The 25903-nt window shown below is 45.9% G+C and overlaps 1 protein-coding gene across 4 annotated transcripts in view; it reads right to left on the reverse strand.

Moving 5' to 3' along the window:
* The window catches only part of COL18A1 (collagen type XVIII alpha 1 chain), a 333914-nt gene that overhangs the window by 157863 nt on the left and 150148 nt on the right, over window positions 1-25903 (reverse strand). For 2 of the 4 annotated variants that reach the window (XM_063933309.1, XM_063933308.1), the window contains exon 1: window positions 6758-7780. The exons of 1 other annotated variant lie outside the window; for it this stretch is intronic. In XM_063933309.1, coding sequence (XP_063789379.1) covers window positions 6758-7712 — 955 coding nt within the window. In that variant the 5' untranslated portion in view covers window positions 7713-7780. Of the gene's footprint in view, window positions 1-5857; window positions 6540-6757; window positions 7781-25903 lie in introns of those variants that run through there. One more of the 4 variants, XM_063933310.1, reaches the window with a different exon arrangement.

Below are 25903 nucleotides of genomic sequence, written 5' to 3' on the forward strand. Positions count from 1 at the left end.
GCGTGGCTGGGCGAACGCAGGGCGGGTTTGTGACGTCATAACAGGAACTGAATGGTCTGAAGTATTTGCAAGCGCTGAGTAGGTTTAGAGCTACTCTGAAACTGCACAATAAAACTTTGTAGCCGCTCTGCGATCCTTTCGTTCGCACTTCTGTTAAGCTAAAATACACTCCCAGTGGGCGGCGGCATAGCGTTTGCATGGCTGCTAGAAACTGCTAGCGAGCAATCAACTCGGAATGACCACCTATATCATTTGCCCGGGAGTTCAAGGAAAGTCGTTGACGACATTGCATCATTTGCCTGTCGTCAAGTGTGTGCCCAGCGTTACTACCCTATGCTGAGAGTTTCTGGCTGTCTTAATGCGTAGCCATCGCTCAATCTTCAGTCATCATTATTAGTACAGACACTTGCATCCGGCACATGTTGGGCGCATAAGTTCTGTCTGAAATTGGCGCCCCATCTCTGTCTGCACGCCGCAAACAAGTAGGGAAAACGTGCCACACGCACAAGACACTCCCACGATACACACTAAAATCACCCAGAAACAGAGCAATCCGGCCACACACGGAATGTGTGTATGCATGGTGCAGCACATGCACAGTCTGCGAATGCTTACTGCAGCGCAATCTACTGATAATCACAGAAAACTTCAAACTCAGAATCAGGATACATCAACTGCAGTACGCACAGATAGAGTGCCTGATTCAGAGGGGTGCTGACGGCAGCTACCCGCCCTGAAAACGGCCATGACACACATCCATTTTCCTAACCACTCCCCATAAACTCCAAATGGTCACTTCCTGTCAATCTCTTTTCCTTGAAATTCTCATTGCGAGCGAGATCGCAGCCACTCCTTGGTGCATGGGCATTGCAATCGCAGCACACGCACAGCCTGCCGATAATCGCTCCATTGCGTGAACATCAGCCATTGCGTACAAACATGAATTATTATTATTATTACCAGTTATTTATATAGCGCACACACATTCCGCAGTGCTGTACAAAGAATACTTGCCCATTCACATCAGTCCCTGCCCCAGTGGAGCTTTCAATCTATATTCCCATTCACTAGGGTTAATTTTGTTGGGAGCCAATTAACCTACCAGTATATATTTGGATTGTGGGAGGAAACCGGAGTACCCAGAGGAAACCCACGCAAGTACGGGGAGAATATACAAACTCCACACAGTTAGGGCCATGGTGGGAATTGAACCCATGACCTCAGTGCTGTGAGGCAGTAATGCTAACCACTACACCATCCGTACTGCCCTATTTAGACCCAAAGACCCACAGAGAAACAGCAACTTTGAAGAGGTGCCGCTTAGTAAGTACCCCCTTAGTGTATATGGGCTTTATATGACAGTATATTAGGTAGTTATGTTGCGCTCGATATGAAGTGGCTATTTGCTCACTTAAGGGCCCTACACACTTGCCAATAACGATTTTCCATATGAACGATATCGTTCAAAAATAAACGATAAATCATTCATATCAGTCAGTGTGTATGCATCAACGATGAACGATGCGCGACCCCGCGATCGTTCATCGTTGATCTATCCTCGTTTATATATGCAAGTCAATTTGGACGATACAGACGTATGTACTCTCATGTCGTCCAAACTGACCATGGATATCGTCTAGCGTGTAGGCAAAAATCGTTGTCGGAAAAATCGACCATCGATAATATCATTGGTCGATAAAATCTGTAACATCGCCCAGTGTGCAGGGCCCTTTACTGTCACTGCCATACATTATATAACACAGGACACTTTAGAAAATAAGTTACAGTATATGACTAAAGTTAGAGAGTATCATATGATAAACTAATCCAAAACATTCAAATATGTCTAATAAAATCAGGTCGTTCTTTTATGTACAGCAACACGTATTTCCGTCAGAGGGAAACTAGAAACCTAAATGCCAAATAAAGTTTTAAAGTGAAGAACAACTGGTAACATTTAAAATGACATGACGTTTCCCACGGGAGATTAATTCAATGTACTCCAGATTTTCTGTGTGTAGGATAGAGAGGACCTCAGGCCTTGGGATACAGGCAGTAAAAGGCAGCGAGAAACTGCCCTGGAAATCCAAAAGAGACAGAGGAGGGTGGAGCAAGAGGGAAGAACAAAATAGAACCATGGATTCCGTATTGACGTAAGAGTCTATGGGTAATAAAAGCGTGAGAAGTAGCGGGAGACAGACAGTGACAACAAACAAATAGTATACTAAGCACAAGTTGCTATAACTTGATGATACGAGTACAATAAATAATAAACTACGTCTTACACCTTAGTCCGCACATGCACTGTCAATGTTCAGCTGTCATGAAACATTTAAAACCACTTGTGCATGAAATATATGACTCGGAGTCTTTGCTTTGTTGCTCAGGGTGAAAGCAATCATGACAGTTGGCAAGCAATGATTACTTTGATCTGCTATCTCATGTTTCCTGGTAATCGGCCACCAGGGTATACAGGAAAACAGGCCTCCATGCATACGGCAGACGTATTTGCTATTTGTACAGGTAAACAGAGGGCTTGGCAGAGAGGACAGGCAAACGCCATGGTGACCCCACATTCACTGTCATTTAATCATGTGCCGACTTATCATCAGAGAATACAGAGGACTGGAACAGGATCAGCTGGTTCTGTAGAAGAAGTCTATGCCAATTTTAATTCATGCGAATCGGAATACCTAGGAGGGCTCACGAGGGCAGGACAGTATTTCATAAAAAAACAAAAAACTGTGTTTTATGATAAATTGTATCTGAAGATTTGGTGAGACATTTGTCTGAAAATGACAGGTATCCTGTACAATTCAGGGCAAGGGGATTGGAGTCATTCCAATAATACGTCTATTTTGCTACTATTATAAATAAAGGCCCCCATCCAGTAGTGCGACATGGCCACTTTTCATCCAATTCCGGATTGAGTGATTGGATGAAAAGGGTCACACTGCATGTCATTTTCCTCTGACTACGATACGAGGCACCTTCCCGTGCTCCTCGGATCGGAGTCGCAGATTGCCATGGCTGCCGCAAGGATTTGTCTGATCCCACAGCCATGACTGGGATCGCATACGTTACAACGTATGCAAAAGGACCGCATACAATGTATCATGTGCAGTCCAGCTTCCCGGGAGCTGCTGGTGAGTTGGCGGGGTATCGCATGTGAAGTTCACTTGCGATACCTCGCACTAGTGGATACCTCGCATTACTCAAAATACAGTTTAAAAGCTTTATTAATAGCTATATATTATATTTATTAGGACCTATTTGTAAGCCACAATATCACACTTTTGCCCTTTGTTCTAATGGTGAGCCCTGCCTGGCCACGGTGAATTTTTTATTCCACCGTTCGAGTCCCACCAAGCGTGAGGGTACGGAGAAGTGTCACATGAGCTGTGAGGTAATAATATGGGTTTTACAAGCTCTGACCACAGGCAGGGTGCACAGGAAATCTCTGCTTCTATAATGTACTACTGAAATAAGCTCCTGTAAAGTATATCTATATAAATAACCCTGAGCTATGATGTCATCATATTAGTGTTCAAACATCATAGGGAAAATCTACTGCAATGTTTTACTAATATAAGTCACCTTGTATTTCTGTGACCTGTATAAAGGACTTTCTCCTACAACTCCTCTTATATCCACAGAAGGCAATGTATTATCACAGATATCACACATCTGACTACCCCACAGCATTTCTGAACAATTGATAGGTAATGCCAGTTAGGGTATAAAAGGTTTTTCTCAATCCCGCTTTTGTACACATGTGATTACAGAATATTTTGTGTTGGTAATTATAATGAAAATATTCGGTGCAGTCCAAAAGGCGGCTTCCCAAATCATCCTATATAATAAAAGGCTAACGCTGCTCCTCACCTCTCTGGGGGGAATTCAAGTGTTTTGCACACAGCCGGGCACACACATCCGCCAGCACTGACATTACTGTTATGTTGTTCCGTCATTTTGACGGACTGGTAACGAGTGTTCTATAATATATCAGACACAAAGGTTGTCATTCCGAGTTGATCTCTAGCTGCATTCGTTCGCTGTGCAGCAATGAGGCCAAAAAATGGCACTTCGGCGCATGCGCGGCGTACTATTACAACGAACGATGTAGTTTTACACAGGGTCTAGCGATGCTTTTCAGACGCACAGGCAGCCGCAGAGTGATTGACAGGAAGAGGGCGTTTCTGGGTGTCAACTGACCGTTTTCAGGGAATGTTCGGAAAAACGCAGGCATGCCATAAAAAACGCAGGCGTGACTGGCTGAACGCAGGGCGTGTTTGTGATGTCAAATCAGGAACTGAATGGTCTGAAGTGATCGCAAGCACTGAGTAGGTTTAAAGCTACTCTGAAACTGCACAAAATAATTTTGTAGCCGCTCTGCGATTCCTTCGCTCGCACTTCTGCTAAGCTAAAATACACTCCCAGTGGGAGGCGGCATAGCGTTTGCAACTTTGCACGGTTGCTAAAAACTGCTAGCGAGCTAACAACTCGGAATGACCACCAATATCTGTTGCCTCTACATAATGCAAGCAGCGTTTGTTTGTTTTTTTGGCGTCAACAAAATTCACAAAACTGTAGCCAATCAACTGGCTAGAAACCAGTGACATCACTGCGAGGTACAAGTCTCTACTGGGTTTAGGTGACTGGTGCATTTTAAACATGGCTGCATCTAGCGAATGACAAAATGTAATGTTCACATCATATTTAGATAACAAAATACATTATAGGATAACCCTAGATGTAAGTTTACCCTAAATGAAAAACAGAGGCTTGTAACCAATGAGACGTGTTGATTGTCAAGTTTTACTCTTATTGTGGGGAGATGTATCAAATCTTCTAAAGAGGAATCAAAACTTTCTACCTGTCATTTTATAGACTGTACTAGATAAATAACTGCTAGAAGCTGGTTGATTGGTTGCTATGGGCAACCTATCCACTTGTCCTCTTTACAAGGTTCGCTACATCCTCCCCTGTGTCTGAAGTACAACTTCCATAATGCTCCATCAGTGGCTTGATGGGAGTAGAACCCGCCAAACGTAAGTATAGAGAGAATTGTTGCTACTGGACCCTCACAGGAGATGGGTGCGCCTTCCCTGTCCAAGCCTTGTTTGCAACTTTGCATATATGGGCTATTCACCACTGGGCGGAACATGGATGCACTTTCTAACTTTGCAATGTGGCATACATCATACCCTCCAACATTTCTCATGGTACAAATTAGGAAAGGGGGCATGGCCACAGATAAAGGGAGTGTGCCACACCCCTTTTCCTCTACTTTCAATGGAAGAGCCAAAAATTGGTAAAGACCATAAAAAAAGGTACTGTACCTGCTAAAAAGGTACAGTTGAAGGGTATGCATACATTAGTCTACTTACGCCCCCTGCTGGAGAGGTGCAAATATATTTCTGTAAAGTCGGTACCTCTCTGACAACCATATACATATTATGGTTTCAGCATGGTCATAAATGCCAGAATGAATGAGTTACCCACTAAAACACGGCATAAAAATAAATGAATATACTGCACAAGTTCCAGCTGCTAAAGACACACAGATGGGAAGCTGCACCTATAAGTGTCATGTATAAATATTCATTGCCATTTTCAGGAACCGACCTCGCAGCTATGCTATCCAGCTTTATGAGAAAGTCACAGACCTTCACAGCAACGCCAATCCCTGTAATTAGAGCTGCATTCTTCATGAAAGAAGTTTCTTATAATCTGCTTTTTATAGCAAACCACATAAGCGGTCTTGTGACTAAAATCCTAACGTTGCAATTTCCAAGAAAGCCACCTTTTAGCAAAACACGTTCTGTTGACCACCGACTACTAACAACTCACTTACCTGACCACTCCGAAGAATTAGAGACTTCAGCGGTCTCCGAACCTGTGAAAAAATGAATATATACACAAGAAGACCCAGAATCCTCCGCAGGGAGAGAGTCACATGACACGGGGAGATGTGCTCCCTTCAGAAGGTCCCAGCAGGAATCCTGTAAGGCCCTACAGAACCCCAGGCATGGGACTGGCGGCGACACTAAAGAGGAAGTAATACACCTTGGCACCAGTAGCAAACAGAAAAACCACTCCAGGTAGCGGTGACAATGAGAATTAAGAAGCCCCTCCCAATCATGCAAAGCAGCCTCAATTTCCACCACACTTGTATGATTCAAATAATTTGGTAGCATAAACGTTTCAATTCCCAATTTGCGGCAGAAAGGCAGATTGGTGGGGATGGGCAAGCAGTGGGCGTTTGACGGAGTCAATCTGGGCAAATGGAAAGCAGTCTCTGTGTGATTATTTCTAAAAGCTGTAGAGGTAGAAGCTTTAGTGCTGGTTAGTAAATCAGGATCAGATCTACTGGCATTAGGTGGTCCCAATGAATGTATCACATGTGTATTAGGAGCAGGAGTAATATCAGCAGTGGCAGCTATCCCAGAATGTTTAGGAAGGCCAATTCTCTCGTCAGACTGATTTGACTCAGAAATATCATTATGCATATTATTGGTCATATGTACCACTGCCTCTGAGGAATTTATCACATAATGGGATAGGCCACTGGCAATAGAGCCTGTTATTGTCATCGCACTGCGCATGCTGCCTGCGTGCCCGTTCTGCGTGTCCAGAGGGGCGGGATGTAAGAGTGATCCATCTAAATCCGAGCCGCCGCCCCTGGGGAATGATTTGATGGGCGATGGTGTAGCCTCAGCCTCCGCTGCCGAGAAGGCTGGTAAAGAGGAAATACCTGGTTGAGGTGATGTAAGATTTCCTGGGGACACCTGAGTGACGTTCAATGTCTGGTTGCCGGAGCTGGAAATCTGGCTAGGTTTTTGTGTGGCTGTGATATTGTTCTCGTTCTGCCCTGAGCCATCCTGACTTAAACTGGCGCTCTCATTTATCTGATCACCGTGCACGGTCGCATTGGTCACAGACTGCAGCCCGTGCAGGGCAGGTGGGTGATTCGTGGGGGCCTGGGAGCTCTCCTCTGGATTTTCTTCCCAAACATTCATGAAATTTCGAATATTTTCCGCAACATTCAAGATCTCGGCTCCCACGCCGGCGATATTCTCCTTATCTGTAATCTTTTCAGGCGTCGTAGTGCCAGGCACAGAGGTGAATTCTTCCTTAGATGTCGGTGGTGAAGTCTGGGCAGAGTCCACATTCACCTCGTCCTCGTGAATCTGAAAAATACTAAATATGTTCTGGTCCTGCGGCTTCCTGACAGTGCTGGGTGACTGTAGAACCTGCTGCCGACTGTCGGATGAGACTGGTGCAGTCACAGTACTGGGATGCTGACTGTCTTTCGTTCCTGTGCTGGCATTTGTTGTTGCAGCTGCTGGGACAGAGGTTCCATCAGATGGAGTAGACAGAGGCTTAGTAGCTGTGGATGGAGCTGTTGTAGCTGCAGGCTCTGATGATGGAGACGTTGCAGGTGTCAGGTCCTTTACAGACTGTGATGTGGATGAGTTTCGGTCTGTAGCTGCCACTGCTTCAGTGAGGTTTCCATCTCCTGGCGGGGATGTAGCTGGTAGAAGTTCTGCAGCAGCAGTAGTCAAGACTGGAGGCAGCGTGCTTGGGGGGGCAACAGAGGTTGCTTGTTTGGTACCCCAAAGCCAGTTAAAAATCTGTGCCTGCGATAGTGCAGGTGCGACCACAATTATTAGGACAGCAAGCACTGGCCAGACCTGTGCCACAGCCATGGCAAAGAGGATCTGCAAAAACTTTCAGAAACGTGCCTGTTCACATTGGTTTGTCCTCTACAGCTAGCAAAATACACATTACCCTTTAAATGAGAAGAACTGCTGGAGGTGTGGCTACTCAAATACCAATCCAACCCTCCTTATCATACACTGGCCCCACACTGAGTGTGGAAAAGCTGAAACAACCTCGCAGTACTTCACAACTGACCTAACCCTTGACAGAAAAGAAAAGACATATGACAAAAGGCATACTGTTGCTGAGCTAAAGGCATTGAGATAGGCTGCAAGTGGAAGGAAAATCCTTTCACCCAGCATGAAATCAAGAGCTATGTGATTATTATAGCCCTGCAATGAAACTACTTCATTCATTCAGAGTTTAGGGGAACACAGAGAGGCATATGTTGGTATTCCATACTGCACGTGGTCACATACCAATGTTGTCAAACATGCAAAGATGTCTTTAGCAATCAAAGGAAATCCAAATTAATATTTATATATATATATTTTTTTTTTATTATATTTTAAGCAAAAAATAGTCACTCATGGAAACAGTGTCTGGTTCAAAGGTCTTTGCTGCTCCGCTGCATCATCTCATGCTGAGTCCTGGATATATTCTGAGGGGGGAGTTTGGAATGCATGTTGGCTCTTTAATTGCTCAATTAGTCATTAGTTACGGTTAGGGAGGGGGGCTAATTTTACAACTCAGAAAAGAGTTTCTCTAACTCTCCTATGCTAAATATACTGATTGCAGAGAATACAACCAAAAGCAGAACATATCGTATAGGTGCAATCATTTATTCAATGATTACTTGCACCCAGTTCTAGAAGCATTTCAATAACATAGTTGCAGCAGAACATCTGGATTGCAACTTCTGTCATTCATAGTATCTCCTTACTGTGCCGTACATTATGTGAGAGACCTGGAATTCCCGCAGCATTAGATAAGAGCCAATCAGAGTTTAGACAAACTATTCCTTTCTTTGTGGTTCTTTGTCAGCCTGGATGTTACCTGCGTTTCCTTTGAGTCTTATGATGAAAGTTTGGGAAAACTTGCCTAAACAAGATCGGAACACATGCCAGGAATTCCCAGTGTTTGTTCTTGTGTTTTAAGGTTTGACTAAAAGCCAATGAAATAAAAATGTCTGGAATAAGCTGGCACCGGAGAATTAAGCAAGATAGATAGATAGATAAAGGCAGGAGAACCTAGGCTAGCAGCAGCAGTAACTATGTATCTACAGTATCACATGCATCTGGGTGTGCTTACAAGCAGTGGAGTAGTAACGTTTTCCTGCAGCAAAAGGCAAGTATAAATGTATCGCACACCAGCATTTAATATCAGTCGCTGCAGTCTTAAAACAATGGTACTAACCAGGTCACAGAGGGTGAACCACGGAATGTATTACAGATGCCGTTGATTACTAGTAAAGAGATTAAATGCATTTTCTTGGCAAGTGTTTTCACCTACAAAATGTCTGTCTTCTCTATACAAACAGTTACACAAAAACATTATACATTCTTTGCCAATTACTTGTACAGACTATTATACAATTAGGTATATTGCCTTATTGAAGGGGAACTCCACCCAAACATTACTGTACCATAATTATCCTCCATCTACTGGGAGGGCTGTGGTATAATAGATCTACACCATACTTCCAGGAGGGGGCAGCCAGGATGGCTCAGTGGGGGGAGGGGAGAGAGGCGTGGCAGGGTCTGTGATGAAGAAAAGGGGCGGAGCATGGGACATGGCCATGTGATTGCATCATTAACGCCCACTACACTATGCTGAGACTACCAGCATTGTGAGGCTGGTGTGGGGCCTTGTTGATTCGATTCAGGTCGACAGGTACAAAATGTTGACAGGGTCAAATGGTTGACATGACAATTGTTGACATAAAAATGGTCAATGCATTTTTGGGGTTTGTGTGTGACCAAATCTTGTATAATTTTATGTTTCGTAACCATCAGGTCTGTGACTCCAGTTCGACACGCCTTAGGGTGACACCAATTGGTCACACCTTAGGTCGACATGGACAAAAGGTTGACATGACAAAAAGGTTGACATGACAAAAAGGTCGACATGGAAAAAGTTCGACATGAGTTTTTTATGTTTTTTTGGTGTTGTTTTATTCGTTGAGTGACCAGGAACCCCAATTAGTGCACCGTGTCCCCTCGCAGCTTCGGGCAAGGTGCCTCGCTTCGCTTGGCACAGATTACCGTTCCAATCGTGGTCCACGTGGATCGCTAAGTATAAAAAGTTTCAAAACAAGATAACAATCGTGAAAAACTCATGTCGACCCTTTGTCCATGTCGACCTAAGGTGTGTCGACAAATCGGTGTCAACCTAAGGTGTGTCGACCTTTTTGTTGTCGACCTGGAGTCCGGATACCACCACCATCAGCACAAAACGGAAACCTTTGCGGGCTCGCTTCGCTTGCCACGCTTTGGGCAAGGTTACTATTCTCAATAGATGTCCTTGTGGACAGTAAATCAAGCAAATGTTGGGAAAATGTGAAAAACTTAAAAAATAAATAAATTCTGAGCTAGGTTTTTCCCCCCTGCTTATTGGCAGCTTAATACTGCCAGGGAGGGTGTTCGGCAAAATCCACATTTATGAGTCTGAGGCCTGACCTGGAAAAGAACCTTAGAAGCAGGTCCCTCACTTATACCGCTTTCACATCGCAATGCCGGGTCTCATCTGGGATTTGGAAATGGGTCCTACCCGGGTGGGACCCGGCCTTGGACCCTACCCACCGCCATCCCGACCCGGAAATATGCCGGGTCGGGTTGCCATTGGGGGCGGGGACAGAGGTGGCCATCTCTGCACCGCCTCTCCCTATGCAGTGAAAGGGTCGAATTCCCGGGTTGAATTACCGGGTCAGGCAACCTGGGAATTCATCCATGGCCCCTTTCACACCGCACAGCGACCCATGTCGACCTGGCAATATTCCGGGTCAATACCGGGTTATTTTTGCGGTGTGAAAGGGGTATGAGGGGTGTGTGTAACACCTTCTTAAGATGGTATCACCTAGTGGAGGAAGGCTTAGCTTTTATGCGTTTGATAAATGAAGCCTCTGTGCAGTCATCACAGCAGGCTACAGGGACACCGGTAAAATCCTAACTCATAGGAACAGCCGGAAAAATATGGAATTTCCTTGCATTAGCTTGATAAATAGGACAGAGCAGTGAAAACCCTTTCATCTGCAAAATGGGGTAACCACTGCTTGGAAAATAAATAAATATATAAATATATATATATATATATATATATATATATATAGCTCTTTCAGGGGCCTATTCATCATTAGTAGTAGTAGTGCCTATTCATCATTGTCAGACTCAGGTTGCAGATTCAATTCTACTAGGGCACAGGTTCTCAAACTCGGTCCTCAGGACCCCAAACAGGTCATGTTTTCCAGGTCTCCTCACAGAATCGCAAGTAAAATAATGAGCTCCAATGTGTCAATGAGTCATGAATACACCTGTGCACCTGCTGAGTGACCAAAGCTGTCTGGGGTCCTGAGGACCGAGTATAAGAACTACTGTATTAGAGCAATGCATTATTCTTCTGCTGCCTGGATAACTGTTCTGAAAAGCATCCTTAAATTAGCGAAGGAACTTGTCCATTTTTGCAACCATCAATGGTCTATGGCCGTTGGCAAGTGTTTTTAATTTCTTTCCATCAATAGTGAGACACTGATACTGCACCATCGTTGGTGGCGCCATGATCCTGAAGAACACTGATGGCACCGGACCGATGTCTGAGGTCTGCACATGCTCAGTACTCAGCCATTGACCGCTAAACCAGAGCCGGTCCTAACCAATATGATGCTGGTGGCTGGTGCCCCCTAGCACCACCGCTGGTTCCGCCTCTGACCTTGCACCTCTTTCCCAGCGCCATCACACCTCACCCATAGCAGTCTTTATTTTGGGGTTTGTACCCCCTATATTTTAAATAAAAACAGTTTGCACATTTGATGCACAGCCCAAAAAGGAGTGTGTTTTTGCTGTCAAGGGGCATGGCCACACAATAGTAACCCCAATTCCAATTACACCACACAGTACTGCAACTTTATTCACATTTGATCATGCAATAGTGTCCATAATTCATATTACATCCCACAGTAGTATCACTTTACCTTATAAACGTTACTCCTCACAGTAGAGCCCCTTATTCACATTACATCACACTGACTTGCTCCTTATTCACATTACACCACACCCTATTGCTCTTTATTCATATTAAACACAGTAGTGCCCTTTCTATACGCAACACCACATAGTAGAGCACCTTATACACCTAATGCTACACATTAGTAATGCATTTATACACATAATTCCACACAGTAATGCCCCTTACACATGAGATACATTATTAATGTCCTTATAAACATAATGCGCCTTACACATTGACAACCTTTATTAATGCCCTTTTATACATAATGTCCCTTACACATATGCCGCACATTTTTAATGCCCTTATACACATAATGACATGCATAGTGCCCCCTACACATTTGCTGCACATTATTAGTGCCCCTATACACATAATGACACACATACAGTAGTACCCTGTTACACATATGCAGCGCATTATTAATGCCCTTATACACATAATGACACATAGTGCCTCTTACACATATGTTGTACATTATTAATGAATTTTTACATGACACACATAATGCTCCTTACACATATTCCAAACACTACTGCACAACCAACCCACTCACATGCACACATCACTCACACTGTCACTAACACTGTGACCTCTGCCTCTGCTTGGAAACAGATGTGTCCTCATAAATCTTGCCTCAATGCTAACGTCGGGCACCTTTTTTTAATGAAAATGCATCTTATTTACATTGGTATGTGGCTAGGATGCACAAGCAGCTTCTGCTGATTACAATTATATGCAGCATGCCTATATACCAGGGCTGGCCAAACCAGTCCTCGAGATCTACCAACAGTTCACATTTTCCAGACCACCTAGCTGCTGCACAGGTGTAGTCATTACTAATTAAGATGTGCTGCATTCATTCCTAACTGACAATTCTACAGCTCTCCAGGAGGCCTTGAAAACATGAACTGTTGGTAGATCTGGAGGACCGGTTTGGCCAGCCCTGCTATATACTGTGTGAGACTGTGGCTGTATCTGCATATGAAATGCTACACACAGAATATACTGTAGGCATGCCGCATATCATTTTAATCAGCTGAAGCTGCTGATGCCCCTAGGCATATCAAATGCCCTAGGCAATTGCCTAGTTTGCCTATGCCTATGGCTGGCTCTGCGCTAAACCATCAATGGTTTTTGGCCGATGCTTAAAAACCAATGACCATCGATGGAAGAGCTATCAATGGCCATCACTAACCTAAAATGCACTTTACCCTGCCAGTGTTAGTGCACCTGTGTGAACTTAATTCATCCAATCACACAGCAAGGGCCACAGGAGGCAGATGCGTACAGCCCTCTCTCCAATAGGAAGGAGTGATGCTCAGTGAGCTTCAGCAAATAGAGTTCTGAAAACTGAAAGTATGCCTTTCTTGTCCTGTAATTGATGCAGAAAATATCTGCAATATCTCCTGCGTACCCAAAATGAATAGGTCTGATTTGTTATTTTGCAAAAACATGTGGAAACTAAGGCTTCCGCATGTAACAGGGCAATGGGGGTCATTCTGAACTGAACGCACGCTGCAGTTTATCGCAGCGGTGCGATCGGGTCAATGCGCCGGCACATGCCAGACGGCCGAAGGCCATCGGGCCGCTCCGATCGCCTCTGCCTGATTGACAGGCAGAGGTGGTCGCTGGGCGGGGGGGTTTGAACGGCAGCGTTTGTCCGCCATTTCGTGGGCGGGGGGCGGGCCGCAGCTGCTGCGTGATGTCACACACAGCTGCTGGGGGACGGGAAGCGATTAGTAGCTTCCGGCCAGCACGCTACAGCTGCGCTGGTCAGGAGCTACTCTTGAAGTGCAAAGACATCGCCGCTGTGCGATGCCTTTGCACTTCTGCGGGAAGGGGGGCTGGCACTGACATGCGGGGCGGGATAGCCCTGTGCTGGGCGTCCCCCCCACATGTCAGTGTGAATGATCATAGCTGTGCTAAATTTAGCACAGATACGATAATCTCGGAATGACCCCAATATACGATAATGAATAGGACCCCCAAATCAAAGAAAAAAAAGTGAATGATGTGATGTGATATCCTTATCTAGATGTGCTACGATTCCATTAACTCTTTTATCTGTTTTATCTTGGAAAACAATTTCACTCTGATGTCATGAATTGAACACAGTTCACGGATTATCTTAAGACAGATAGATGAGGAGCTGTCTGTTCTTGTCTTTACCAAAGCGTATGTGAAATGAAAACATGCCATCATCATTTCTCAGTGTGTAGGCTTTTGATAATCTTTGACTGTAGGTAGGTACCTTGTCTGTATGTCGGCAGTGTACTAATGTCAGTGGGGTCCATCTGTATGTTGGCAACTGTGTGGCAACTGGCAATTCATGTGTGGCAACTGCTTGTGGACCACTATGGGGGAAATGTATCAAACCTCAGAGAGAGAGAGATAAAGTAACAATCAACCTGCATCTATCATTTTGTAAGCTGTGTTTGAAAAAGACAGAAGCTGATTGGTTGGTACTTTATCTCCCTCGACTTTATCTCTCTCCGAGGTTTGATACATCTCCCCTTATGTGTCATAGGAATAGTAATATAATGACATGCGAAGACGCTTGCAGATTTAGTGGAAGTTCTAAAGAAACAGACAAATATGTCACTATTCAGTATGCTTTGGATTTGTGAGGTAACCTCAAATGAACCTGACAATGAGACTCTCCACCCAGGACTGCACTGTGATCATGCCAACTGGGATGGGCACCATCACCGCCAAAACTGAATCGCCAGATAGTAACTGGCAGAGATAGCTGTGACCAATCTCACCTGCTGTAACTTCTCAGACCCATCAGCGTTTCCTCTGGGCTCTAAGAGCTTCAAGTTTCCTGGGAAAATAAATCCCAAAGCAAAACATCCAGATGCTTTGGCAACTACCAAGGGAGCAGACACAGAGTGACCCATTGCCGATCATTTATTTTCTCTACAGTTTTACAAGTTCCCAGCTGACTTTACTAGCGCAAAGAGCAGTAAATTGTCATCATGTTTGAGGGCGTTTCAATAGCCCAGAAAGATGCAGCGGTTAAGATTCATCTGTATAAACCAACACTCAACAAGGCTGTGCCCCCTGCACATTTTAGATTTTGTAAGAGATATGCGGTTGGAAAAATGAACTTTTGCATCCATTCCCGCCATGAGACACCAAGCTTAGAGCAAGGGGCAAAGGGGGTCATTCCGAATTGATCGCTCGCTGGCTAGGTTTAGCAGCCGTGCAAATGCTATGCCGCCGCCCACTGGGGAGTGTATTTTAGCTTAGCAGAAGTACGAGTGCATGGGCAGCCGAGCTCTGCAAAAACTGTTTGTGCAGTTTCTGAGTAGCTCTGAACCTACGCAGCTCTTGCGATCACTTCAGCCTATCCGTGTCCGGATTTGACGTCATACACCCGCCCAGCGAACGACCAGCCACGCCTGCATTTTTCCAGACACGCCTGCGTTTTTGCAAACACTCCCTGAAAACGGCCAGTTGACACCCAGAAACGCCCCCTTCCTGTCAATCTTCTTTAGGCCGTCAGTGCGAAGAAAAACTTCGCTAGAACCTGAGCACAACCACAAAGGGTTTTCTACCCGTACGTCGCGCGTGCGCATTCCGGGGCATACACATGCGCATAAATGCCATTTTTTCACTTGATCGCTGCGCTGCGAAAATCGGCAGCTAGCGATCAACTCAGAATGACACCCCAATAAACAAAGCACGTCTCATTTATTTTTTATTGTAACAGAAAAAAAACAGTTGATACAAAGTTGAAAAATTACGTCTGTAAATCTGCCACGTAGGCTAAATAGAGATAGTAGGTGTCACTCTTATTCATCGGCGGAGATTCTAAAGCCTATATAATTTATATAGTGATTTTATCAGTGCATGCGAGACTGACTAATACACTGACACCATTACGACCACAAGATCCTCATTTTTTTGGTCATGTGCTAGGTTGCAAATAAATTAAAATAAGATTTTACTTACCGATAAATCTATTTCTCGTAGTCCGTAGTGGATGCTGGGGACTCCGTCAGGACCATGGGGATTAGCGGCTCCGCAGGAGACAGGGCACAAAAATAAAGCTTTAGGATCAGGTGGTGTGCACTGGCTCCTCCCCCTATGACCCTCCTCCAAGCCTCAGTTAGGATACTGTGCCCGGACGAGCGTACACAATAAGGAAGGATTTTGAATCCCGGGTAAGACTCATACCAGCCACACCAATCACACCGTACAACTTGTGATCTGAACCCAGTTAACAGTATGACAAACTTAGGAGCCTCTGAACAGACGGCTCACAATAATAACAACCCGATTTTTTTGTAACAATAACTATGTACAAGTATTGCAGACAATCCGCACTTGGGATGGGCGCCCAGCATCCACTACGGACTACGAGAAATAGATTTATCGGTAAGTAAAATCTTATTTTCTCTGACGTCCTAGTGGATGCTGGGGACTCCGTCAGGACCATGGGGATTATACCAAAGCTCCCAAACGGGCGGGAGAGTGCGGATGACTCTGCAGCACCGAATGAGAGAACTCCAGGTCCTCTTTAGCCAGGGTATCAAATTTGTAGAATTTTACAAACGTGTTCTCCCCCGACCACGTAGCTGCTCGGCAGAGTTGTAATGCCGAGACCCCTCGGGCAGCCGCCCAGGATGAGCCCACCTTCCTTGTGGAATGGGCCTTGACAGATTTAGGCTGTGGCAGGCCTGCCACAGAATGTGCAAGTTGAATTGTGCTACAAATCCAACGAGCAATCGTCTGCTTAGAAGCAGGAGCACCCAGCTTGTTGGGTGCATACAGTATAAACAGCGAGTCAGATTTTCTGACTCCAGCCGTCCTTGAAATATATATTTTCAATGCCCTGACAACGTCCAGCAACTTGGAATCCTCCAAATCGCTAGTAGCCGCAGGCACCACAATAGGCTGGTTCAGGTGAAACGCTGACACCACCTTAGGCAGAAACTGAGGACGCTTCCGCAGTTCTGCCCTGTCCGAATGGAAAATCAGATATGGGCTTTTATACGATAAAGCCGCCAATTCTGACACTCTCCTGGCTGAAGCCAGGGCCAGTAGCATGGTTACTTTCCATGTAAGATATTTCAAATCCACCGATTTGAGTGGCTCAAACCAATGGGATTTGAGAAAATCCAAACTACATTAAGGTCCCACGGAGCCACTGGGGGCACAACCGGGGCTGTATATGTAGTACTCCTTTTACAAAAGTCTGGACTTCAGGAACTGAAGCCAATTCTTTCTGGAAGAAAATCGACAGGGCCGAAATTTGAACCTTAATGGACCCCAATTTGAGGCCCATAGACAATCCTGTTTGCAGGAAATGTAGGAATCGACCCAATTGAAATTCCTCCGTGGGGGCCTTCCTGGCCTCACACCACGCAACATATTTTCTCCAAATGCGGTGATAATGTTGTGCAGTCACCTCCTTCCTGGCTTTTACCAGTGTAGGAATGACCTCTTCCGGAATGCCTTTTTCCCTTAGAATTCGGCGTTCAACCGCCATGCCGTCAAACGCAGCCGCGGTAAGTCTTGGAATAGACACGGTCCCTGCTGAAGCAGGTCCCGTCTTAGAGGTAGAGGCCACGGATCTTCCGTGAGCATCTCCTGAAGTTCCGGGTACCAAGTTCTTCTTGGCCAATCCGGAGCCACTAGTATCGTTCTTACTCCCCTTTGCCGTATAATTCTCAGTACTTTTGGTATGAGAGGCAGAGGAGGAAACACATACACTGACTGGAACACCCACGGTGTTACCAGAGCGTCCACAGCTATTGCCTGAGGGTCTCTTGACCTGGCGCAATACCTGTCCAGTTTTTTGTTGAGGCGAGACGCCATCATATCCACCTTTGGTTTTTCCCAACGGTTCACAATCATGTGGAAGACTTCTGGATGAAGTCCCCACTCTCCCGGGTGTAGATCGTGTCTGCTGAGGAAGTCTGCTTCCCAGTTGTCCACTCCCGGAATGAACACTGCTGACAGTGCTATCACATGATCTTCCGCCCAGCGAAGAATCCTTGCAGCTTCTGCCATTGCTCTCCTGCTTCTTGTGCCGCCCTGTCTGTTTACGTGGGCGACTGCCGTGATGTTGTCCGACTGGATCAACACCGGCTGACCCTGAAGCAGGGGTTTTGCCAGGCTTAGAGCATTGTAAATCGCTCTTAGCTCCAGTATATTTATGTGAAGAGACATCTCCAGGCTTGACCATACTCCCTGGAAGTTTCTTCCCTGTGTGACCGCTCCCCAGCCTCTCAGACTGGCATCCGTGGTCACCAGGACCCAGTCCTGTATGCCGAATCTGCGGCCCTCTAACAGATGAGCACTCTGCAACCACCACAGAAGAGACACCCTTGTCCGTGGCGATAAGGTTATCCGCTGATGCATCTGCAGATGCGATCCGGACCATTTGTCCAGCAGATCCCACTGAAAAGTTCTTGCGTGAAATCTGCCGAATGGAATCGCTTCGTAAGAAGCCACCATTTTTCCCAGGACCCTTGTGCAATGATGCACTGACACTTTTCCTGGTTTTAGGAGGTTCCTGACTAGCTCGGATAACTCCCTGGCTTTCTTCTCCGGGAGAAACACCTTTTTCTGGACTGTGTCCAGAATCATCCCTAGGAACAGCAGACGTGTCGTCGGAAACAGCTGCGGTTTTGGAATATTTAGAATCCACCCGTGCTGTCGTAGAACTACTTGAGATAGTGCTACTCCGACCTCCAACTGTTCTCTGGACCTTGCCCTTATCAGGAGATCGTCCATTTTCTTTGAAGAAGAATCATCATTTCGGCCATTACCTTGGTAAGGACCCGGGGTGCCGTGGACAATCCAACCGGCAGCGTCTGAAACTGATAGTGACAGTTCTGAACCACGAACCTGAGGTACCCTTGGTGAGAAGGGCAAATTGGGACATGGAGGTAAGCATCTGTCCCGGGACACCATATAGTCCCCTTTTTCCTGGTTCGCTATCACTGCTCTGAGTGACTCCATCTTGATTTGAACCTTTTTATGTAAGTGGAAAGAGTTTTATAGGTCGGTGCGCTTTGTCCAACGTTCAAATGTTCCTTCAAAGGAAGGGGTCGTCAAAAGTCCAGATGTTGGGACTTAATTGGTCGTGAATGTTCCGTATCAGTAACTTTCTAGCAACGACTTCGTACTCTATAGACACCTCCCAAACTTCTTTGGTGGCTGCTCAGTTCTTCAAGATATGACCTAGGTATATTCAGTCATGCAATTCTGTGGAGGCAGGGGAGAAGAACTGAGGAAGCCGCTGAGTGTGTTGGGAAGGCGGAGAAACGCGTTTTCAGAGTGACTATAACCAGTGACGATCATCTCCTGCCCATATTGACGCGATTACCAGCTTGTGGTCGGCATAATAATCAGTGTACCTGCAATAACGGTGGGGAACAGCCACTGAGAATAAAGAGAGACAGATAGGCCTGATCTCAAGAATCCATCCGGTACTTACATTTTATATATGTGTTTACAATATTCCGATTAATCCCTTTTTATGTAAGCGTTCAAATATTTCAGATTTAGAATAGGTCTCACCGAGCCGTCTGGCTTCAGTACCACAATATAGTGTGGAATAATACCCCTTTCCTTGTTGTAGGAGGGGTACTTTGATTATCACCTGCTGGGAATACAGCTTGTGAATTGTTTCCACTACTGCCTCCCTGTCGGAGGGAGACGTTGGTAAAGCAGACTTCAGGAACCTGCGAGGGGGAGACGTCTCGAACTTCCAATCTGTACCCCTGGGATACTACTTGTAGGATCCAGGGGTCCACTTGCGAGTGAGCCCACTGCGTGCTGAAACTCTTGAGACGACCCCCCACCGCACCTGAGTCCGCTTGTACGGCCCCAGCGTCATGCTGAGGACTTGGCAGAAGCGGTGGAGGGCTTCTGTTCCTGGGAATGGGCTGCCTGCTGCAGTCTTCTTCCCTTTCCTCTATCCCATGGCAGATATGACTGGCCTTTTGACCGCTTGCCCTTATGGGGACGAAAGGACTGAGGCTGAAAAGACGTTGTCTTTTTCTCCTTTATACGGCAATACTTCCATGTGTCGTTTGGAATCTGCATCACCTGACCACTGTCGTGTCCATAAACAACTTCTGGCAGATATGGACATCGCACTTACTCTTGATGCCAGAGTGCAAATATCCCTCTGTGCATCTCGCATATATAGAAATGCATCCTTTAAATGCTCTATAGTCAGTAAAATACTGTCCCTGTCAAGGGTATCAATATTTTCAGTCAGGGAATCCGACCAAGCCACCCCAGCGCTGCACATCCAGGCTGAGGCGATCGCTGGTCGCAGTATAACACCAGTATGTGTGTATATACTTTTTAGGATATTTTCCAGCCTCCTATCAGCTGGCTCCTTGAGGGCGGCCCTATCTGGAGACGGTACCGCCACTTGTTTTGATAAGCGTGTGAGCGCCTTATCCACCCTAAGGGGTGTTTCCCAACGCGCCCTAACTTCTGGCGGGAAAGGGTATACCGCCAATAATTTTCTATCGGGGGAAACCCACGCATCATCACACACTTCATTTAATTTATCTGATTCAGGAAAAACTACAGGTAGTTTTTTCACACTCCACAAAATACCCTTTTTTGTGGTACTTGTAGTATCAGAAATATGTAACACCTCCTTCATTGCCCTTAACAAGTAACGTGTGGCCCTAAAAGAAAAATACGTTTGTTTCTTCACCGTCGACACTGGAGTCAGTGTCCGTGTCTGTGTCTGTGTCGACCGACTGAGGTAAAAAGACGTTTTAACGCCCCTGACGGTGTTTGAGACGCCTGGACAGTTACTAATTGGTTTGCCGGCCGTCTCATGTCGTCAACCGACCTTGCAGCGTGTTGACATTATCACGTAATTCCTTAAATAAGCCATCCATTCCGGTGTCGACTCCCTAGAGAGTGACATCACCATTACAGGCAATTGCTCCGCCTCCTCACCAACATCGTCCTCATACATGTCGACACACACGTACCGACACACAGCACACACACAGGGAATGCTCTGATAGAGGACAGGACCCCACTAGCCCTTTGGAGAGACAGAGGGAGAGTTTGCCAGCACACACCAAAACGCTATAATTATACAGGGACAACCTTTATATAAGTGTTTTTCCCTTATAGCATCTTAATATATATAATCATATCGCCAAATAAGTGCCCCCCCTCTCTGTTTTAACCCTGTTTCTGTAGTGCAGTGCAGGGGAGAGCCTGGGAGCCTTCCCACCAGCATTTCTGTGAGGGAAAATGGCGCTGTGTGCTGAGGAGAATAGGCCCCGTCCCCTTTTCGGCGGGCTTTTTCTCCCGTTTTTCTGAGACCTGGCAGGGGTTAAATACATCCATATAGCCCCAGGGGCTATATGTGATGTATCTTTTAGCCAGTATAGGTATTTCATTGCTGCCCAGGGCGCCCCCCACAGCGCCCTGCACCCTCAGTGACCGCTGGTGTGAAGTGTGTGACAACAATGGCGCACAGCTGCAGTGCTGTGCGCTACCTCATGAAGACTGAAAAGTCTTCTGCCGCCGGTTTCTGGACCTCTTCACTTTTCGGCATCTGCAAGGGGGTCGGCGGCGCGGCTCCGGGACCGGACTCCATGGCTGGGCCTGTGTTCGATCCCTCTGGAGCTAATGGTGTCCAGTAGCCTAAGAAGCCAATCCATCCTGCACGCAGGTGAGTTCACTTCTTCTCCCCTAAGTCCCTCGTTGCAGTGAGCCTGTTGCCAGCAGGACTCACTGTAAAATAAAAAACCTAAAAACTTTTTCTAAGCAGCTCTTTAGGAGAGCCACCTAGATTGCACCCTGCTCGGACGGGCACAAAAACCTAACTGAGGCTTGGAGGAGGGTCATAGGGGGAGGAGCCAGTGCACACCACCTGATCCTAAAGCTTTATTTTTGTGCCCTGTCTCCTGCGGAGCCGCTAATCCCCATGGTCCTGACGGAGTCCCCAGCATCCACTAGGACGTCAGAGAAATATATTTATCTTTGCAACATAAATGACATCACAATACTTTTAGCCACTTACACAATGGCATTTAAAATCGATCACTAAAAGCGCGTTTCACACACATCAATGAACTGCTGAGCTCTTGGCACAATACAAAAGAGTTCTCCATAAGCACTCATTCATTCACTGGGATTGATGAGTGCAATTTATCAAACTATGGGGCCTGTCTACTAAGCCTTGGAGAGAGATAAAGCGAACGGAGATAAAGTACCAGCCAGAAAGCCCCGAACTGACATATTTTAAACACAGCCTGTAATATGGCAGTTAGGAGCTGATTGGCTGGTACTTTATCTCAGTCCATTTATATCTTACTCCAAGGTTTAGTAAATAGACCCCATGGCCTTTTCACAGGTTTCGCAGTCAGCGAGCAGTTACATAAAACTATTCAGTATAAATCTTGTGAAATTATTACAATTAGTTCATTATAGAAACTACCAAAAGCTAACTAACGGCTGGCAATTTTTACTGACACATTACAATGTTATACCAAAATGTGAAAGAAAATGAAGCTACAATCAACAATTACAGCACGGTGAGTAGTCATGGGATATAAATAAAATAAGGGCCTAATTCAGTCCTGGTCGCTGCAGCAGCAGCAAACGCAAGCTGAAGCACTGTGCTGTGTGCGCGCACGCATGCAGCCGCACTGCGCGTGCACACACTGTGAGATGCGAAGGCATGTGTGATCGCATCTGCCTAATTGACAGGCAGAGGTGGTTGTGGGGGCATGTCAGCGGCGTTGCAGCTACATGCAGGTGTGTCCAGACTGTTTGCAGGGCGAGCTACGGCGACTACACGATGTAACGCGCAGCTGTTGCGCCCTGCATTGGCAGGGAACTGCTCGTCATGTGCAAAAACATCTCCGCTGTGCGATGCTTTCACACGTCTGTGGGGTGAAGGAGGGGGGGGGGGGGGGGCGTAGGGCCTGGCATGCTGGGTGTTCTCCTGCCTAAGATTTTGATTGTGCCTTTTTTTGCACATCTACGATCAGGTCTGAATTAGGCCCTAAGTTGCAACACTATACAAATTCCCAAATCACTTCTGTGCATGTTATTGCAGGCCCAGCAGGTAGCCAGCAGTACTGGAGATGTAGCTTCTAGTTTTTCTTTCACTGTGAGTAAATTTACTAACAAAAAGTCTCTCAGGAATATACTATTTTAGCACTGTTCAGTGCCACTATTAGATGGAATAGACTACAGTGTGAATTGTGGGAACACATCTAAAACATTAAGGAGTAACGTTATGTAACTAGGCAGGTTACTTTACAACAGTGTAAAGTTTTGGGGAATGTTAGTCCTTACACCGCATAACACTGGGAATGGGAAGCCCCAGAGCTGCCACCCTAGATGGTCCAGTATTTCCACCACTAAACGTCATTACTGTATCTGCATCCACAATTAGGACCTGGGGCTAGATGCATCACCGCTTAGAAAGTGATAAAATGGAGAGTGAAAAAATACCAGCCAATCAGCTCCTAACTGCCATTTTTTAAACACATCCTGTGACATGGCAGTTAGGAGCTGATTGGCTGGTACTTTTTCACTCTCCATTTTATCACTTTCCAAGCGAAGGTGCATCTAGCCCCTAAACTTAAAACACGGCACATCTAGTCAGGTGACTTAAGTCTCTCTGCCAACATGAGTTTCCCTCACCTGCAGGGAACAAAAATACCTTTCTGACCTCTAATTAGTGACTTATACATCTACTCCACATTCCCAGTCTCCCAAAGCATGTCCCTGTCTGTTTCAGCCATGTTTCTGTTCACTTTGGGGCTTATTTAGCTTTTAACACAGCATACAAGTATACTCAAATTAACACTGGTACAAATACAAAACAATGGTATGCTATGGGGCTGATGTAGACTGAGCATTATGGCGGTCTGCTTAGATGGATGAAACTACTCTGCATAAGCCCAGAAAACGGCCATATGCACAGTTGTGTCTGACAGGAATTTATGCCTGCCTGCGCATGTGGAGGTGGAACATTGGAGTAAAGGGGTGTTCTCGCCTATTCCATGCACAGTGAAGGCATACACATATAATTATGAACATGTGGGGAGTGGACAACAGAAGCAGACACCTACATCTAAGGGTGTGTACACACGGTGAGATATTTTCTTTCGATTTTGACTATACAGTCAAAATCGCAAGAAAAGTTAGTGCAGATCGCAAGGTGAAAGTCACCTTGCGATCCCGATGCGCGGTCCCGCCTTGTCGGCATCGCAAGAAAAGATAGACTGTGCAGGCAAGTCGATCCTTGCTATATCGGTCTACTATCTAGTTCATCTCACATGTCAATGACATCTCACATAAGCCAAAATCTCACATAAGCCAAAATCGTAAGCACACATAGTCCATATCTCAAGAAAAGTTAGTCAAAATCGGTGGTGCTGGGCTCCAGGGAGTTCAAGGGAAATCACAAGTGAAAATCGGGCATAGCAAGGATCTCACCGTGTGTACACACCCTAAGATGTGCTATTTACAGGTGGTCAGTGGGAGGTTTAAATGCTTTGTAGATGATGACCAGTGCTAGTTAACCGCTTGTGACTGGCTGATTGCAAATGTACTGCTGATGCTGACATTGTTTAGGTGCATTCAGAAATGCCGGTGTTCGGGATGTCGACAGTCAGAATCCTGACATCAGTCAAAATGGCGGTGCCAGAATACCAACAGCCGGCATCCCAATCATAAGTATGCCAGGGCATGTTGGGGTTAAGCTCCAGGGTGGGTAGGGCGGTGGGGTGTTGGTAATTAGGTTTAGGCACCACCAGGGAGGGTTAGGTTTAGGCTACGGGGGAGGGAGATAGGTTTAGGCACCACCAGAGAGGGGTGGTAGTGGGGGGGTTAAGCTGTGGTAAGGGAAGGTTAGGGGGGCAGGGGAGGAGGGTAAGTATACTTATTGTTCACCTGTAAGGATTCTCACCAGTGGGATACCGCTATCGGTCTATTGACCGCAAGCGTCCCAACCGCCGGTCATGCGTATGTATTCCGCTTGGGCGTGCTGCACATTTTTATGTGTTTTAAAATTATTGTTTTTATGTATTTATTTTTTGACTTGAGAGTGGGAGTTGTTATCCTTACTGTTTCAATAGAAAGGGTTTTTTTTGTGTGATATCAATCCCTAATAGCGAATGTGTCTTTAGAAAGCAATACAAATTGTAAAAAACATGGACGTACGAGTACGTGGCATAAACCAGATGCATATTCCGCTGGTGGAGAATCAAGCACATCACCCGCTCAGCATATACGTTATTTATGCGTGCATGATTTTTAGCATCAATTGCGCCCATTCTGCAACTAAGTGTGCATTAGCACATACTGTAGGAATGATGACAATGGGGGTCATTCCGAGTTGATCGCTCGCTAGCTAGTTTTAGCAGCCGTACAAACTTAGTAGAAGTGCGAACGCCTGTGCAGCCGAGCTCTGCAAAAACAGTTTGTGCAGTTTCTGAGTAGCTCTGAACCTACTCAGCTCTTGTGATCACTTCAGCCTATTCGTGTCCGGATTTGACATCATAAACCCGCCCAGCCACGCCTGCGTTTTTTCAGACACGACTGCGTTTTTGCAAACACTCACTCAAAACGGTCAGTTGACACCAAGAAACGCCCCTTCCTGTCAATCTTCTTGCGGCTGTCAGTGCGACTGAAAACTTTGCAAGACCCTGTGCACAACCACAACGGGGCATACATATGCGCAGAAATGCCATTTTTTTGCCTGATCGCTGCGCTGCGAACAATGGCTGCTAGCGATCAACTCGGAATGACCCCCATTGAGTACAAGCTGTATCATGTCCAGAAATTGACCCCTCCAATTATGCGGACAGATAAACCCGTGCTCGTAATGTAGGGCTGAATTCCTTTCGCTAAGGCATGTTCACCAACGTGTCCTGTCAACAACAGGAGCAGAACAGTAGGAAGAGAAGAAACAGGCATGCAACAAATTAATGGGGTCTTTCTTATGGGACCACACAGAACGTATTAAAACACCATTTACAGCACTGGGGAA

This window comes from Pseudophryne corroboree, chromosome 7 (genome assembly GCF_028390025.1).
Source record: "Pseudophryne corroboree isolate aPseCor3 chromosome 7, aPseCor3.hap2, whole genome shotgun sequence".
NCBI classification, from domain to species: Eukaryota; Metazoa; Chordata; class Amphibia; order Anura; family Myobatrachidae; genus Pseudophryne; species Pseudophryne corroboree.